This window comes from Acanthopagrus latus, chromosome 6 (assembly GCF_904848185.1).
Source record: "Acanthopagrus latus isolate v.2019 chromosome 6, fAcaLat1.1, whole genome shotgun sequence".
Classification (NCBI taxonomy): domain Eukaryota; kingdom Metazoa; phylum Chordata; class Actinopteri; order Spariformes; family Sparidae; genus Acanthopagrus; species Acanthopagrus latus.
In genome coordinates this window covers 19,895,189-19,910,557 of record NC_051044.1, presented here as the reverse complement: position 1 = coordinate 19,910,557, position 15,369 = coordinate 19,895,189, and the positions used below count along the sequence as shown (strand labels likewise).

General features: G+C 42.7%; 1 protein-coding gene across 2 annotated transcripts; it reads left to right on the top strand.

Annotated features, from left to right (window-relative positions):
* Positions 1-4,563: 4,563 nt before the first annotated feature.
* On the top strand, positions 4,564-13,561 carry LOC119021218 (leucine-rich repeat neuronal protein 2-like). Of its 2 annotated transcripts, none has more exons than XM_037101347.1 (2): positions 4,564-5,206; positions 10,751-13,561. In XM_037101347.1, exon 2 carries the CDS (start codon positions 11,104-11,106, stop codon positions 13,477-13,479), a length of 2,376 nt encoding a protein of 791 aa, XP_036957242.1. In that variant the 5' UTR covers positions 4,564-5,206; positions 10,751-11,103; the 3' UTR covers positions 13,480-13,561. The 2 variants fall into 2 exon arrangements, with proteins under 2 accessions (XP_036957242.1, XP_036957244.1); XM_037101349.1 differs by lacking the exon at positions 4,564-5,206 and adding an exon at positions 8,445-9,313.
* The last annotated feature ends 1,808 nt before the right edge of the window (positions 13,562-15,369 follow it).

The window sequence follows — 15,369 nt, the reverse complement described above, 5'->3', positions numbered from 1 at the left end:
AGGGTTGTCCTTGAGTCCTTGAGCGTTACCAGGTCCAGCTGGAGAACAGTTCACCTGTGAACAGAATTCAAATGCTGCGACAGGGAAGGCATGCTATGACACGGTAACAGCACGCCACATTTTCGGTATGGCGTCACGTGCCAGTGTGTGCGTCGCTCGCCAGATTTCTGCACACACAACTCTGTGTGTTTGTGGTACATAGCCCACATTCCTTGTCAGCTTGACAGAGACGCTTGCTTCTGTTCAGATGTGCTGGAAACAAAGAGCCAATTTATTAATAATAGCAGAGGATGTGATTTGGGACCTGGGCTCACTGACAGCTGAAATCACACACAATTTGTCACATGGCGCCTCACTGTGTATCATCATTGCGGCAGTGATGATTTTTCGTATCCTTGATGAGAGGTGTTTCCTCGGGCAGATTTACACTCGCAAATATTCTGTTCATCCAGAAGAGCTATCAACTACGAACTAAAAGTCTACGGCACTACACAAGAGATGAAGGGAAGAATTTCACGCCAGACGTGACTTGAATTTTCTCGTCTCGGGCAGCTGACGTCAGCTCACGGAAGATGAAATTAACACGCCGAGGAAAAGAAAGAAAGGTGAGACAGAGAAAGAATTGAGCGTGAGTGTGGAGAGATAAGAGGATAGGCAGAGCTGATTTTCTTTCTCCAATAAAAGCGACAACCCCCCAGTGTTGCTATGGCGACCTCCTCTCTCTCCCTTCCTTTCAGCGAGCTACCACTTATCCTCGATGCCTTTCAGTCAGCAGGGCATGTGGGTGTGTGTGCTTTTGTGTGTTGGCTCCTGAATGAATCAAGCAAATGAAGGGGAAAGCCATTAGAGGGCCAAGTCAGACGCGCATACACACACAGAGATGTATGTATACACACACACACACACACACACACACACACACACACACACACACACACAATTAATATACATTAATGAAGCTGCAAAAATGTCTCATATTTCAAAGTCAGCTCACTTCTCTTCTCTTTCCTTTCTCAGTTTTTTTCTTTTTATTTTTTTTTTGCTCATTTGTCTCACACTATTTTCTGCAGTAACTCCTCTCTATTTTCTTGTGTCTTTATTTCACAACCATTCTGCCTGATTTTCAGTCACCACACATGCACCCACTCAAATACACACATATCCTCTCCGGCACTACTTCCTGTGGATGTGAACCACAATGAAAAGAAAAACGATGAGGACATGTAAAGAGCTGCACGAGTCTGTGGTCTTTTTTTTTCTTCCCATTAGCAAGAGGTCAGTGATCATAAAAGAAAAAAGGTGAATCTTATACAATGAAAAAGAGTCACCTCAAATGTTACAGGAGTGAAAACATCACCATTACTAACTATGCCGTGCCCTGAAATCCCACCATGGGCTGCTGGGTGGGAAAGTGGGTGATCAAAATAATAGAGAAAGACAACTTTATTGTAGTTACCCATGTCTCAACTGCAACACTTACTCCGTTTTTGTACATGACTCGTAGCTGTTGTCCTCGCACTGCAGAGGAACTGCTCAAAGTCTGCATGATTCAACATCAGCGCTGGTGTATTTTTCATCACTGACCAGAGGCTGTGTTTCCATACACCTCTCTTCCCTCTTCACAGCACTACGTTTAATAAGCTCTCTTAGTGCTAAAATAAAAAATACATGCACTCATGCAAGTTTCTGGCAGCTGTCAGAATGAGTAACAACTCTGGATGTCATGGAGAATATCCACACAGACATTTGTTTTAATGTCTTACAATCCATGGATGTGATTTGGCATATGCAATCTCAGAATCCACTAATGGCCGAATATATATTCAGTAGCAGAACCATGTGTGCTCTGATAATACAGTTCTGTCCCTACTGATAGAACGTGTTGCATGAATCAGGATAGAACAGTCATTTTACTGCTTTACATGTTTCGGAGTTGTGCAGGGGTAGAAAATAGCTTTGATTTGAAGCTTTAGAGTCCATTTAGGAAATGTGGTTAATTTTGACACACACAAGATAATTAATGTAGCAACAGTAAGAGGGAGACAGAAGTCAATCTAAACCTACACCAGCTGATTTTTTCTCAGCTTCGGGGCAGAAAAAACAAGCTGTGAACATAACATAAAATTAAAATGGTTGAAGGTGTCATTTGTAAAGTATGGACATAATTCTAAGTCAGCTCCAAAGGAAAAATATGGGGCAGCATGTCACCAGTGTAACCAACAGCTGTTCCACTTTGGTAGCTATCCTTGGCAGTAGGTAGCAACGAGCTCGTGGCTCAGTTAGCTGTTGAGCCAGCCTTGGAGTAAAAACAGCTGCACACCAAACTGAAACTTCACACAGCCTCCAAGACTGACAGACGGCAGTTGGAAAATTATCTGGGACGTGGTACAGAGGTGATTTACAGCAGGTCTGGCCAGGACTATGACCCCAGGAACAAGAAGACACAGCAGGAGCAGGAGAGATGTGCAGCTAGTGACGGTGGAAGGACAAACCAACACTGTGTTGGTGAGTTTTTGTGTGTTTTACGATGAGCTCGAATTCAGACTTTGTGTGGTTGTATTTTTGTGTTCGGTATAGAAAGTGGATGTAAAATTGAGATTTTATGTGTTTTTGTTGTCCTATACAGTAAACAGAGAACACTGTCTCCTAGCTGAAATTACGAGAGAAATAGTATGTTCTGCTCTTTGTGAACAAAGTGACCAAGACTGGGCTAGCTGGTTAGCATGCTAAATTGCCCCTTTAACATCTTAGCAAACATTTTATCTATTGACACATCCAAATACAGAGCAATGTCATGATTTATTGCAGTATGGTTTTGACCACCTGATAAAAAATAATCCAATATTGACAGTGGCTCTTTTAGCCTCCACCCGCCCCTGAGGAAACTATGCGGGTCTTTAGCAGCTAAATGCTCAACTATGTTCAGGAGCTAGTTGCTAACTTGTTGCTAGTCACCTGTTGTTTGGTGCTGTGAGGGTAACAGAGTTTATAGAAGTTTTTCATTGGACTTCTTACGGTGACAGGAAACATCGCTGATGATGGTGTTAAATCTGAACCAAAACAGTCACACCACAAATATCTTTTGGCTTAAAATACTTAATACAATTGAAAGCAGTCAGATGAGTCAGTTAAGAGGTCCTTTTCTGTGTTTGTTGTTGTGGACGGGAGAACCAAAACATTGACCTAAAGGATGCCGTGAGATACTCGGGAGTTGTGTGATACTTCCCTGGCAGTTTGTCACCACAACCTATTTTTCATGTAGCCATTTGATCCAATGTTAATACACAAATATATTGTTTATTACACTATCTTTAAATGTTACATCTGACAAACAAACAAAATAGTCCTGATTCTGTGTCCTAGCACACAGGTACCAACAAAGGACAATGACAATCTGCTTTCAGGTTATGTTATTTGAGTAGCACTCAGGTGTGGCCAAAAAAAAAGAAGCAAGTAGAGGAGGATCATGGGAGTTGTTGTTAAACATGAACTAGAGCTTATGAAAATACCTACTTGATTCCATGTTTATAGATGTTTCGTCTCATTCGCTGGCCTGGAAGTTACAGTGACAGGCGACCAATAAAATGAGGATTTCTCTGGGTTTTAAGGCAGTTATGTCAGACATTATATCTTCAGTTGGAGGTGTAAACAAATTGCGCCACTTCAGTCTCCACCAGCCATTAACCATTTGTATGAAGTGCAGTGTCTTTTGCTTCCAAGTTACGTCCCATGGGATGATACTTACAGTGCTGCATGTCTGCTATTTATCATGTTACTGCTGTTACTCTGATTAGAGCTGCAGCCTTGAGCAATCCACATAATAGAGCTATACCTACATCCCAGTATATTGCCTCTGTCAGTTTCAATATACAGTCAAAGTAATGGCATATATTATTCCTCACAGAGCTATGGTGATTTTATTGAAAATATATGCATTCTGCAGTAAGCCTCTCAACGTCTGACTACATACAGCACTGGACTAAATTACTGTTCTTTCATACATAAATTACCGCCAGTAGCCACCACCTGTCAATTTAGTATTATACAGGAGCTGTTTGGAAAAATATAAAACCTACAGAAGCAGAAAATGCTGTGAGAATAAAAGAAAGTGAAAACACAATAAAAAGAGTGAATTTAGAACCAGAATTTCAACTAAGTGCCTCTTTTGTGTATTGTTTTGTCCTTTGTTGTCGATGGTTGCTTGCTAGTCTTGTAAAGAGTTTGTGATTTATTTTAATTTTGCAGTTTTGACTGTTGGCTGTTTGCTATCTCATTTGATTTTTTGATACAGGCTTAAAGACATGCCCTTTGCACAAGGTGTGTGCGAGCCTGGTTGAGCTCAGAGCACCATTAGAATAGGGCTCATTAAAACCTCAGTGAAATCGGAAGATGTCACAGCTCACAAAATGATTTAAGCTCACACAGTGGAAAACTGAAATCTGGAATTAATGCTCTGCAGTGTGTGCTGTACGTTTGTGAGGATTTAGAGACTGCTCCAACTCTGAAACAGAAATGAAATGGCTCAACAAGTCCGTTTCACGAGGAGATGGGACACAGCTTCAGCTCTGACGGAAGTTACATTCAGCAGTGTATGGATAAAGCAATAAAGACGCTGAAATACAGAAAGAATCACTTTCGTCGTTGTAACTGCGTCTCTCCTGCTGCTTTCCAACGGCTCTCCATGACCCGGCATTATGAACAAGGAGCCACCAGGAGCCAAAGAAAACTTCTCATGCAGAAGAAAGTAACACACTGTAACTAACGCAAGCGACTTTCCTTCAGCTTGTAACACAGGAGAGGAGAAAGGGGGGTGAGAGAGAGAGGCAGGCAATAGAAAGAGAGGAGGAGAGGGACAGAAGCTCTGCTGCAGAACACACCTCATCTCCATTTTAGCTGGAGGGAGAGAAAGAGAGAGAGAGACAGAGAGAGAGAGAGAGAGAGAGAGAGAGGAGAGAGAGAGATCCAGCCTGTGCCAATTTGCTCTTCAGCTCCAGTGACAGAGAGGAGAGAGAGCTAGGGAAGTGATATTTCAGGAATCTTAAGAGATCCACAAATGTACGACTGAGAGGGAGAAGAGGAAGAGAAAGACAAAACAAAACAAAACAAAAAAACATCCAGACACGTGAAGCATCTGCAAAGAAAGACTGACAGCACATCAAGACGAGAAGAGTCGACAGGGAGAGATGTAGCCGGTGCTTCGGTTGCGGTAAGGAAACCTGAGATATGTTGCCTTTTTTTAAGCAAACAGGACAATACAGCACTTACGCAGACATGCAGCCACTCATGCAGACATTGTCTTTCTCTGACTGTATTGATTCAAAGGTGTATTAGAAATTGAGAGGTGGGGGGGGGTCTCTGGCAGCAGAGGGGGGTATATTAATCATAAGTTTGTGTACATTTGCGTCTGTGTGGGCATGCTGGAACGGATTTAGCTGCATTGCAATGCGTCTGTTTTGCTTTTTAAATATATGTTTATTATTGGTATCTGCATCCAGCACCTCTGTCTCTGTCAAACATCCCTCGCTCCTGCTCTCGAAATCCTCCCTCTCTCTATTCCGCCCTGTTGCAGTGTCTCTCTGTGTCGTAGCTGCACAGCACAAACAAATCTTATGCAATGGACCGTTTTAATGCAAGCATGTAACCGCTGCTCCATACCGAATCTCTCCCTCCTATCCATCATTCCATTGTAAGACTGAAAAGCTTTTCTCTGGTTCTCTGGTTCTCTCTCTCTCTCTCTCTCTCTCTCTCTCTCTCTCTCTCTCTCTCTCTCTCTCTCTCTCTCCCTCTCTCTCTCCCTCTCTCTCTCTTTCTGTTGGATTTGGAAACAGCAGAGTCAAATGCTGACACAGAGAGGCATGTTTGTCTTGAACTTCTGCAGAAGCATTAATGTGACTGGTGCTGAAATTAATACTTTGAATTGCTGTTTCACCTCCACAGGGGTTCTGAAAAACTTTCAAGCCATTAACTTCCTGGTCATTGCCCATAGGAGGACAGAGACCACGAACTCATCAGTTGCCCCACACCTAATTGTCTAAATTAAGTCTAGAATTGCAGGGCGCGAGCTGTTTTGCAGGAAGAGTTGCTGGAAAGTAAAAGAGTTCTTTAGTTTAGCATCAAATGTCATATTTTGTCCAGTAGGAGTGAAGGTAACAGCAAAAAGGCCAAACATTTGACACATTTCCCTCTAGAAAACGAATGTGTGTGATAGTGAGCGAGGGGTTTTAGTTCTGGCTAGTTTTCTTCTTTTATAGCAGTACATAACGTTAAGTGACTGTAACCTTCCTCTAGTCATCAAAGTACCACAAGTGGGAGTTTGTGACGTACTCACACAAATTACAAACTGTTAAGAAAATCTAACAAAGGTGATCAAACTAATACCATTTTCTAATCTCCCTCCTGCTCCGACACCTCAAGGACACATATAGGGGCAGTAAGTTTGGCAACTATGCATATGTGTTGTCTGCGTGGGTGGGTGTGTGGGAGAGAAGTAGATCCATTTTTACATGCGACAGAATAGTCAAGAATTGGTTAAAGGAAAACTGAAAAAGAAAAAAGGAAAAGTGGGTAGATTTGGTATTGATCTGGAGACTTTCAGTGCATCTGGTGGGTTAGGGTTGGATATGAACGTCAAATATTCCAGAAAATTGTGTAGCAGTCTGAGAAGCATGACATGTTGAGAAAGAAAAGGGAGACTGTTACATTAAATAAGAAGTCCAAAATAGGCAAAAAAATTCATAACTTTGTAAGAGCCTCAGTCTGGCTGCCTTGGTAAAAAAAAATAAAATAAAAAAAAGAATAAATTAAACAAACTGTACTTTATTGTATTAGAAAGTGCCCAACCATTTTGCAAATACACTTTCACTACTATATTTAAAACACACATTTTAAAAAAAGAGTACTTCAGAATAGATCTCATTAAGTTGAATTTCAATGTGCTAAAAATAAATGTGCTATTTCTGCAGCACATATTTCAGTGTAGTCTTATTAAGTGTATTGTAAATTAATAATAAGTATAAAAATTTAACTGAATTGCAAATACTTAAAGTACTAATTTAGTGTACTTATGGAAAGTATTCTTATTTAGTGTATGTTTCTCATGATTAATTTAAATTCACTTCATTATATGTGTATTTACATGTACTTACAAAACAATGGGCATTCATTTTCTTACGTTATAATGTATACCGCAATGCAAAATTGAAAGTGTCCTTTTTGTTGTTGTATTGTAAATTGTACATGAGGGCACTTTTAAGATAATACTAAATTGAAAATAGTTATAGAGGTAATTAATTCTAATAGAAAGTTGATCATTCCCATAGTAACAGGAGTAATAGTACACTTTCTTAAAGTGTACTTTAATTTCACTTAATAAGTGTATTTACCTCAAATGATCACATGAGTGCATTGGTTGGAGATGAAGACTACAGGTTTTTAGTTTTAGTTTTTTAATCTAGGAAATTCAATTAGAAGTTAGAGGAAGTTAAAAAAAAAAGAAAAGTAAGCTTACCAAAGCCTGGTAGGTGATGTCTGCTTGAGGCTACTTTAGCTGGCATAACATATTTAAATCTCAAACTGAAGTGTTGGAAGTGGAGCTGTATCGTGAGCAATTCAAGGAGGTGCCAGGTTTTGTCAAGGTTGAAAAGATGTGAAATGAAAATGATGATATAACTGGTTCTGCTGCATCGGTTTTGATCGTTTTTAAGAGTCAGTCCAAAAACAATTTATAGTAATATAATAGTGCGATGCTGAATCTTTTGTGTACTGTTTTACGAGTTTTCACAAAATGGATGGACTAGTGGGATGAGATGAGCTTCGTGTTAATGTTAGTGCATGATTGATTGACTGATTGATTGACTGATTTGACTCTCATATTGTCAAAGCTACTGAGAGGGGAAATGTAATGTATTTACTGTGAGATTACCTGAGACATTAACTCCTGACTCGCTGACGTGGAATCATGCTTCTTTCTTTGAAACGTGATTAGTTATATTCAGACACTATTTTGTAAATACAAATAGCTCAAAACACATTCCTTCTGTCTCAGATGTTGACTGGAGGATCAGGTCAGATTCTGGATTAAGGTCAGTGCAGCTTTTTGCCATTATTACTCATCCTGGTATGGCCGGGGGAATTGCTGCGGATAAAATGTGAGCTACCGTGCAGTCATACATACTTTCAAAGAAATCTGAGTCAGATGAGTCAGGGGAGTAATAATGGCCACTGAGGGCAGAAATATTCACTATTTCTCCACAGGACAAGGAGATTATGGAGAGCTGGGAGGACACAAAGTTACGAAAGCCGCTGAGTCATAGAGATTTATGTTACTCTGCTTTTTTTTTTTTTTTTTTTGAATAGGTTAATTTGCAAGGCAACGCAGGCCTTTTGAATATCAGCACACGGTCCTGCTTTTCTGAAACTGCCACAAAAAAAAAAAATACTGTGAGCTTTTGAGAGCGAGTGACAAAAATGGGGGACATCAAAATTAAATGATGAATCCATTATTGAGCAGGTTGCATGTGAAAAGATGAGCGAGTGGAGATGAAAGTGAATGGCTGATAGAGGAGTAAGAAGAGCCCCACGGGGTAAAGAACTGCTCCCATGTTTTTACTGTTACAGCTCCCAGAGTACACACAAAGTCATGCGAACACACAGACGCTCACTTTGCGCTGCTCACGCAATTAAACTACATGGTGTTTGACTGCTGATAGCTTTTATCCTCATCTCTATAACTATGCTAAATTGAATCCGTCAATTAGTTTTCCTTCCTGTTTGTGGAGAAAACTTGGCAAGCTTCTCTCCACACTTTGTCCTCATCCACTAACAGCCTGTACTTCCTGTTAGTCATGTAGATTGCAGAACCTCAGCGGCAGATGTAGCGTTTTATCGCACCAGCTGTCAGGGAGGAAAGAGTTACCAGCTCACCTAATAAAAACATTAATTATAATCACACAGAACTTTGGTTTACAGGTTACGATTGATTGAAGAGGCAGTGAAGTCTTTTGCCGTTTCAGAAATATGGACATCATGTACTCTCCTCACTCCAGTCAGTCAGTGTTGTTCCGTCTGTGTTCTTATCAACTGATGCCCAGATTGGACCAAAACAAATTCTTAAGTAAATCTCAAAACACTGAGAGGGAGTGAGGCTGGGAGATTTGTTTCCATGGCAACTACGCAGTAAGCCTTGCATGGCTTCTCGGCATGTGTGTAATACCAATATCGCATAAAACAACTCTTGTGTGTCCCACGGAATTTTGTTTTTCTTATCAGGGTGACAAAAAGAATCATACTGAGGACATTAAGGACAGAAAGAACGGTAAACGTCACTCAGCCATTGTTGGTTCAACTGCAAGTAAACTGAAATGATTACTTATGAACAGCCATAATGTCAATGATGTTATAATGTAATAATGTAATACAACCAGTTGACAAGGACCCCGCCTTTTTATCCACAACATCAAAACAAATGAGTTACTGTTGTTGAACCCTTTTAGCTCCAGTCCTGATCCTGGTCTCTTCTCAAAGTTATAAACCCCCTCTGTGTCTAATGAAAGCGCAATTATTTGTTCTTGACATGAAGGAATTCTTGATGACGATTGATGGCCAATTTTAACATTTCTGCAGTTTCCTAAGCACGGCATATGCTTAATATTAAAGATGGCTGTTTTTAATGAAACTGTGGTAAACTAAAGCTGCTAAATTCACATTATTAAAAAAAAACTTTTAGTCAAATGACAATAACACCACCTCTTCGCAGCTCTTGGAGCCCATCGTCATATTTCAGTTCATTCCTTTGGTTTAACAACCCAAATCTTTAATGTTTTGATTCTCCAGGTCCAATGATCCTGTGCTAGCGGTGTAAATATCCACACTTCCCTGATGCTCCGAACTGCACAACTAATTAAGCTAGCTGGCTAACAGCAGCTACAGTTAGCAGCAATTAGTGGTAACCATGGTTTTAAGGATGAATGTGACAGGTGACCAAATCTCACATATTGCACCTTTAAATAACACGTGATTAGACCTGTACTCTCAGGCTTTGTTCAGTGTACTTTATTAATCCAAATCTTCTGTCAAGAACAGGTTGATACTTGTTGAGTGTATTTGCAAAACTGTATGTGTGTGCGTGCGTGCATGTGTGTGTGTGTGTGTGTGTGTGTGTGTGTGTGCATGCGCGCAGCTACATTTCCTCCCTAACATCCTTAAGTGCAGAAGGCCGATAACATAACAGATCCTTGGGGTCTTTTTAACTGTTACATAATAAATAACATTTATGGGACGCTATGTTCTAACAGGCACTGAATGAGAAGCACTGGCATGAAATATTTAAGCGCTATGCGATTTGATCGCTCCTGCATATTTACCTATTCACCCTCTTTCGTTCTTTCAGTTGTTACCATAATCGTGAATTACTCAGTCTGATCAAAAATGTGCTGCTACAGTCAAGGCAAAGAAGAGACTCCCCTTTAAATGTGCTCTCTGTGCTCATCCATTTTCTCTCTGTTACCGCTCTGCTTGGCCGCTTTCAGTCTGCAAAACCCCACGTGACCTTGCTAAGACATCTATTGCTCCGGAATTCATGCAGATTTGCTTTAGAATGGGAACGCATGTATCACGCTTCAAAATGCGTTTGTATTTAAGTGATACATTTAGTTTTATTAGACCATATTAAACAGCTAATTTGACTGTTTTGCCATTTTAGTTTCTCACTGAATGTCCTCCTTTCTCTTCTTGTTTTTCTGATTAAAAACAGTGAGCCGCCACGCTGCGAGCCATGAGCCCTCCACCTGTGTCCAGGATATGAGCTGAGAAGCCTGTCATCGAGCTACAGCCACTGTGCCCCCTCTGATCTACCACTGCAATCAGTTACACATAAAAACACTGAACACATTTCGGTTTTTCATTTGTGTCTGCAGCCACTGTATATAATCACTTTTATGAATGAAGTCAATGAAAAATCTTGCCTACATGTATTTGTTTGCACACACACCCTGAAACGGTTAATACCAGGACTTCATCCAAATTTCTGGTCCAGATGATTCATCTCACATCCTCATAAACTCCTCCTCACCTCGTCTGAATCCACTCCTGTGACCTGTGAGGATTATGAGGCCGATTTTGGTGTTTCTACAGACACAGTGTCTCCTGTGTGTGTTTGTCGGTGTATGTGTGCCGGGCGTGGTGGGCTCGCTACCTCATGCGCTACCGTGGCACGTCTCCTGCCCATCGCGGTGCGTGTGTCAGATCAAGCCGTGGTTCTCCCCAGATTCCGTCTACCATGAAGCTCCCACTGTGGACTGCAACGACTTGCTGTTGACCAAGCTCCCGTTGCCCATACCCACGGACACACACACGCTTCGCCTGCAGAGTAACCTTCTGTCTGAGGTCGACACTGCGGTGCTGCATGGACTCCCCAACCTCACTGACCTTGATCTTTCCCAGAATCGCTTCAGTCGTGTCAGGACAATAACTCAGAGCTCCAGCCTGCCAGTTCTGCTGTCTCTACACCTGGAGGAAAACCATCTCAGTCGCCTCCCTGATGCCTCGTTCTCCTCGCTGCCAGCTTTGCAGGAACTCTTTCTCAGCCACAACAACTTACACTCAATAGCACCCGGAGCCTTCACCGGTCTGGACTCCCTACTGCGTCTGCATATCAACAACAACAGACTCACCACTATTGATCCTCGGTGGTTCAGGGCTTTGCCTCACTTGGAAGTTCTCATGCTCGGGGGAAACCCTGTGGAGGTCCTACCTGAGCGGGGCTTCCTGGCCTTGAAATCCCTCCGCAGTCTTGTGCTTGGTGGTATGGGTTTGAGATGCTTGGCTGAAAAAGCCCTGGAAGGGTTGGAAGGCTTGGAGAGCCTGTCCTTCTATGATAACCTGTTGACAAAGGTCCCCACTCAGGCCCTTAGGAGAGTGCCAGGTCTGAAGTTCCTCGACCTCAACAAGAACCGCATCAAACTGATCGAGACAGGAGACTTCCAAGACATGATCCACCTGAAGGAACTTGGCCTGAACAACATGGAGGAGCTGGTGTCCATTGAGAAAGCCGCTTTGGAGAACCTTCCGGAGCTCACCAAGCTCGAGATCACCAACAACCCGCGACTGTCCTACATTCACCCGCAGGCTTTCCTCCAGCTGAGCAGGCTGGAGAGTCTAATGCTCAACTCTAACTCTCTGAGTGCTCTGCACCAGCACATCATGCTCTCCCTGCCGAGACTTCAGGAGGTGAGCCTACACTCCAATCCACTACGATGTGACTGCCTGTTTCACTGGGCCGCCGAGGAGGCCTCTCACCCTCACATAGATGACACACAGACAGACACGCGAACGCCCCGGATGGTGCGTTTCATCCAACCCCAGGCCACACTGTGCTCTGAGCCACCAGAGCTGAGAGCCCGCAGGGTGAGAGAGGTGTCCTCCAGGGAGATGTCAGCCTCGTGCCTCCCCATGATCCCTACCAGCTCCCTCCCCTCATACGTCGGGGTGAGAGAAGGAGGGAAACTGATCTTGCACTGCCGAGCTCTTGCAGATCCACAGCCTGAACTGTACTGGGTGACTCCCTCTGGACTGAGACTCGGTCCTGCACCGAGCCATGCATCCAAAAGTTTACCAGTTCCCGCTCCCTGCCACAGCCTGTCAACCTCTGAAGGATTCAACCACACATCCACCTCCAGCATCTCTACCAGCCATGCTCCAGATGATACTCCCTGTAATCCCTCCAAACACTACAGGCTACTGCCTGAGGGAACTCTGGAGATAAATAAGGTCACCCCCAGTGAGGCAGGGTTGTACACCTGTGTAGCTGAGAATGCACTGGGAGCTGATACGCGCAGCGTTGCTGTGGGTGTTCATGGCAGAGAAAAGAAGAGAAAGAAAGGGATGGCTGCTTACATGAAGAGAAACCCACTATTCAGAGCGGATGCCAGGTTGGAGGTAAGAGAAGTCGGACAACACTACGCCATCCTGTCCTGGCAGAGCGGGCGCAACCTCCCATCAACACGTCTGTCCTGGCAAGCCATATACTCAAATGTACACACGCCTACATACACCACACGTATCCTGGCGGGCACACAAAGCTTCAACCTGACCCACCTGCAGGCAGAGACATTTTACCGAGTGTGTCTACATTTAGGCATCAGTGAGGGCGCCAAGCGCACCAGTAGGAGATCAAGAGAGAGCAAAAAGACTGAATGTGTTTCATTCAGGACAAAGGATGTTCCAGAGCCTCAGCCCAGCCTGCAGCTAAGTCCAGAGCTCACCTCCACAGCAGTCACACTACTGCTCCTCGCACTCATCTTGCTGCTGCTGGCAGGTCAGGGCTGGGACAGTGAGCCCGGTGAGGGGGCAGGAAAGGACCCCAGTACCATCCTGCAGGAAGTCAAAAGCCCCAAGGCTCTGATCGTCAATCACAAGACAGATGGGCGCAACGAACACCAGCCAAAGCTGAATGAGAAACTGCTGTTACATCAGGACTGCTGAGATAATTATGTTTGAGCACATTAAACCCAGACGAGAAACAGTGACACACACACACACACACACACACACACACACACACACTTACATACAAATGTCAAATATACACCTTGGTTATTACAGCTAGGAGAGATGAGTTAGAGATCAGAGCGGAGGTGAAGAAAGAGATTTGTATTTATTTTATATACCGTATAAAGAATATATTGACATTGTTTCTGTGTTAAGATGTATTGTACAGAATGCCTAAACCCTAACCAGGGAAACACAACTGGACAATCAGAAACTCCTGCAGCACAAAGACTGAACACAGGAGAAAGAGTCTGAGCTGCCGACGACCACTGGACTGAAACTAAAGAAAACCCAATTCAATCCAGGGACTGATGTTTCCAGTGGACAGCAGCTCAGACCTCCAGGGTATTCGTCATGTTTCCTCTCTACGTGTTTCACAGACTGAACCATACTTTGTCCAAGCAGATGAAGCTATGTCTTCAGACTGATACGGAATGGAACTCCTGCGTTGATGTAAACAAGCTTTTTGCTTAGCTTTCAGTACCTTGGACTGGGTTGTCCATCTTGCAGTACATATACAGTATACTCATCCAGATCCCCTGCCTAACATCCTCTTTCAGTATAAAAGTGATCTAAAAGTGGTTGTGTTAAATTCTATTTTGAGCTATTATACAATAAAATCTTTTTAATTTACTCAATTGTGTTTATTTCTGCCTTCTTACCACAATATTGAGTTAAGCTGATAAAGACAACAAAATGATAATAGAGGGGAAAACCAGCTAACATTTGTTTAAAGGAACAGTTCACCCAAAATGAGGAATTCAGTAATTATGTACTCATCCTCGTGCTCATAGAAAGTTGGGTGAGGTTTTGTAGTCCACACACCATCTCTGGAGCTTCACATCAAACCAGCGTTCTCCAAAACAACTGAAGGAAATGGGAGTTGGTTTTAAAATGTATAAAATAACATGAAATGGATTTTTTTAATTCCAGTCCACGGAAGCCCAGAGATCCCAAATTCATTTGAGAAGACAGCATTTCCAGTATTATTTGTAGTCCAGACATTATTGCGGACTACAAAACCTCACCCAACTTCCCACCAGCATGAGTGATGAGTGAGTGGATTGTTACTGAATTTAAATTTGGGGGTGAACTGTTCCTTAAAACATCGTATGACAGATGATCAACCATAACTCAAACTGCCAACAAAAAATCCACTTATAAGTGATTCATCTGCAGCTACAACTCTCTGCTTCTCTGTATGCAATAGCTGTTGCTCCGCTGCAGGCATAAGTATGATAATAGCTCAGGACATCTGACACCCACTCAGTAAACACAGGACCCAGTGTGTCCCCTGCTGGATAAGACCTGGAACTGAGTCGAGGGTTAAAGGATAGGCTCACATTTTTCAAGAATGTCTCAATAAAATACAAACATCCCCACTTGTTATTAAGCGTGCTAGTCACTGTTCCCGGGGAATAAATCCACAGCCCTCGTTTTGTGCTAAAATTACCTCCTAAAATCAGCCACAGGTAATGTGAAGTTTCAGCAGTCTGAGTCAGTCAAGTCAAGGGATAAGCTTCCAAATTAATAGTGTTTAAAGTCCACAGTTATTTTAGGGGGTTTGACAAACAGCGTTAGAGCTGTCGCACTATGAATCTTGTTATAAAAGCCACCTGATTTGTCTAACTCAGACTGAAGATACTAGGTACTACGGTAGGTACAGGTGTCCTCTTACTACCAGTTTGTTCAACTGATCAGCAGGATACTGCACACAGTCAACAGCTGAGCAAGTGATCCGAGGTAACGGTCAAGAATGTTTACTGAAGTACTGAAAGTGAATAAATAAACACTTGTACTTTACTGGACCATTTCCATTTTATG

Bases quoted from the DNA above. Each gene is read 5' to 3' on its own strand.
- LOC119021218 (XM_037101347.1), top strand. From the start codon at position 11,104: ATGAGGCCGATTTTGGTGTTTCTACAGACACAGTGTCTCCTGTGTGTG.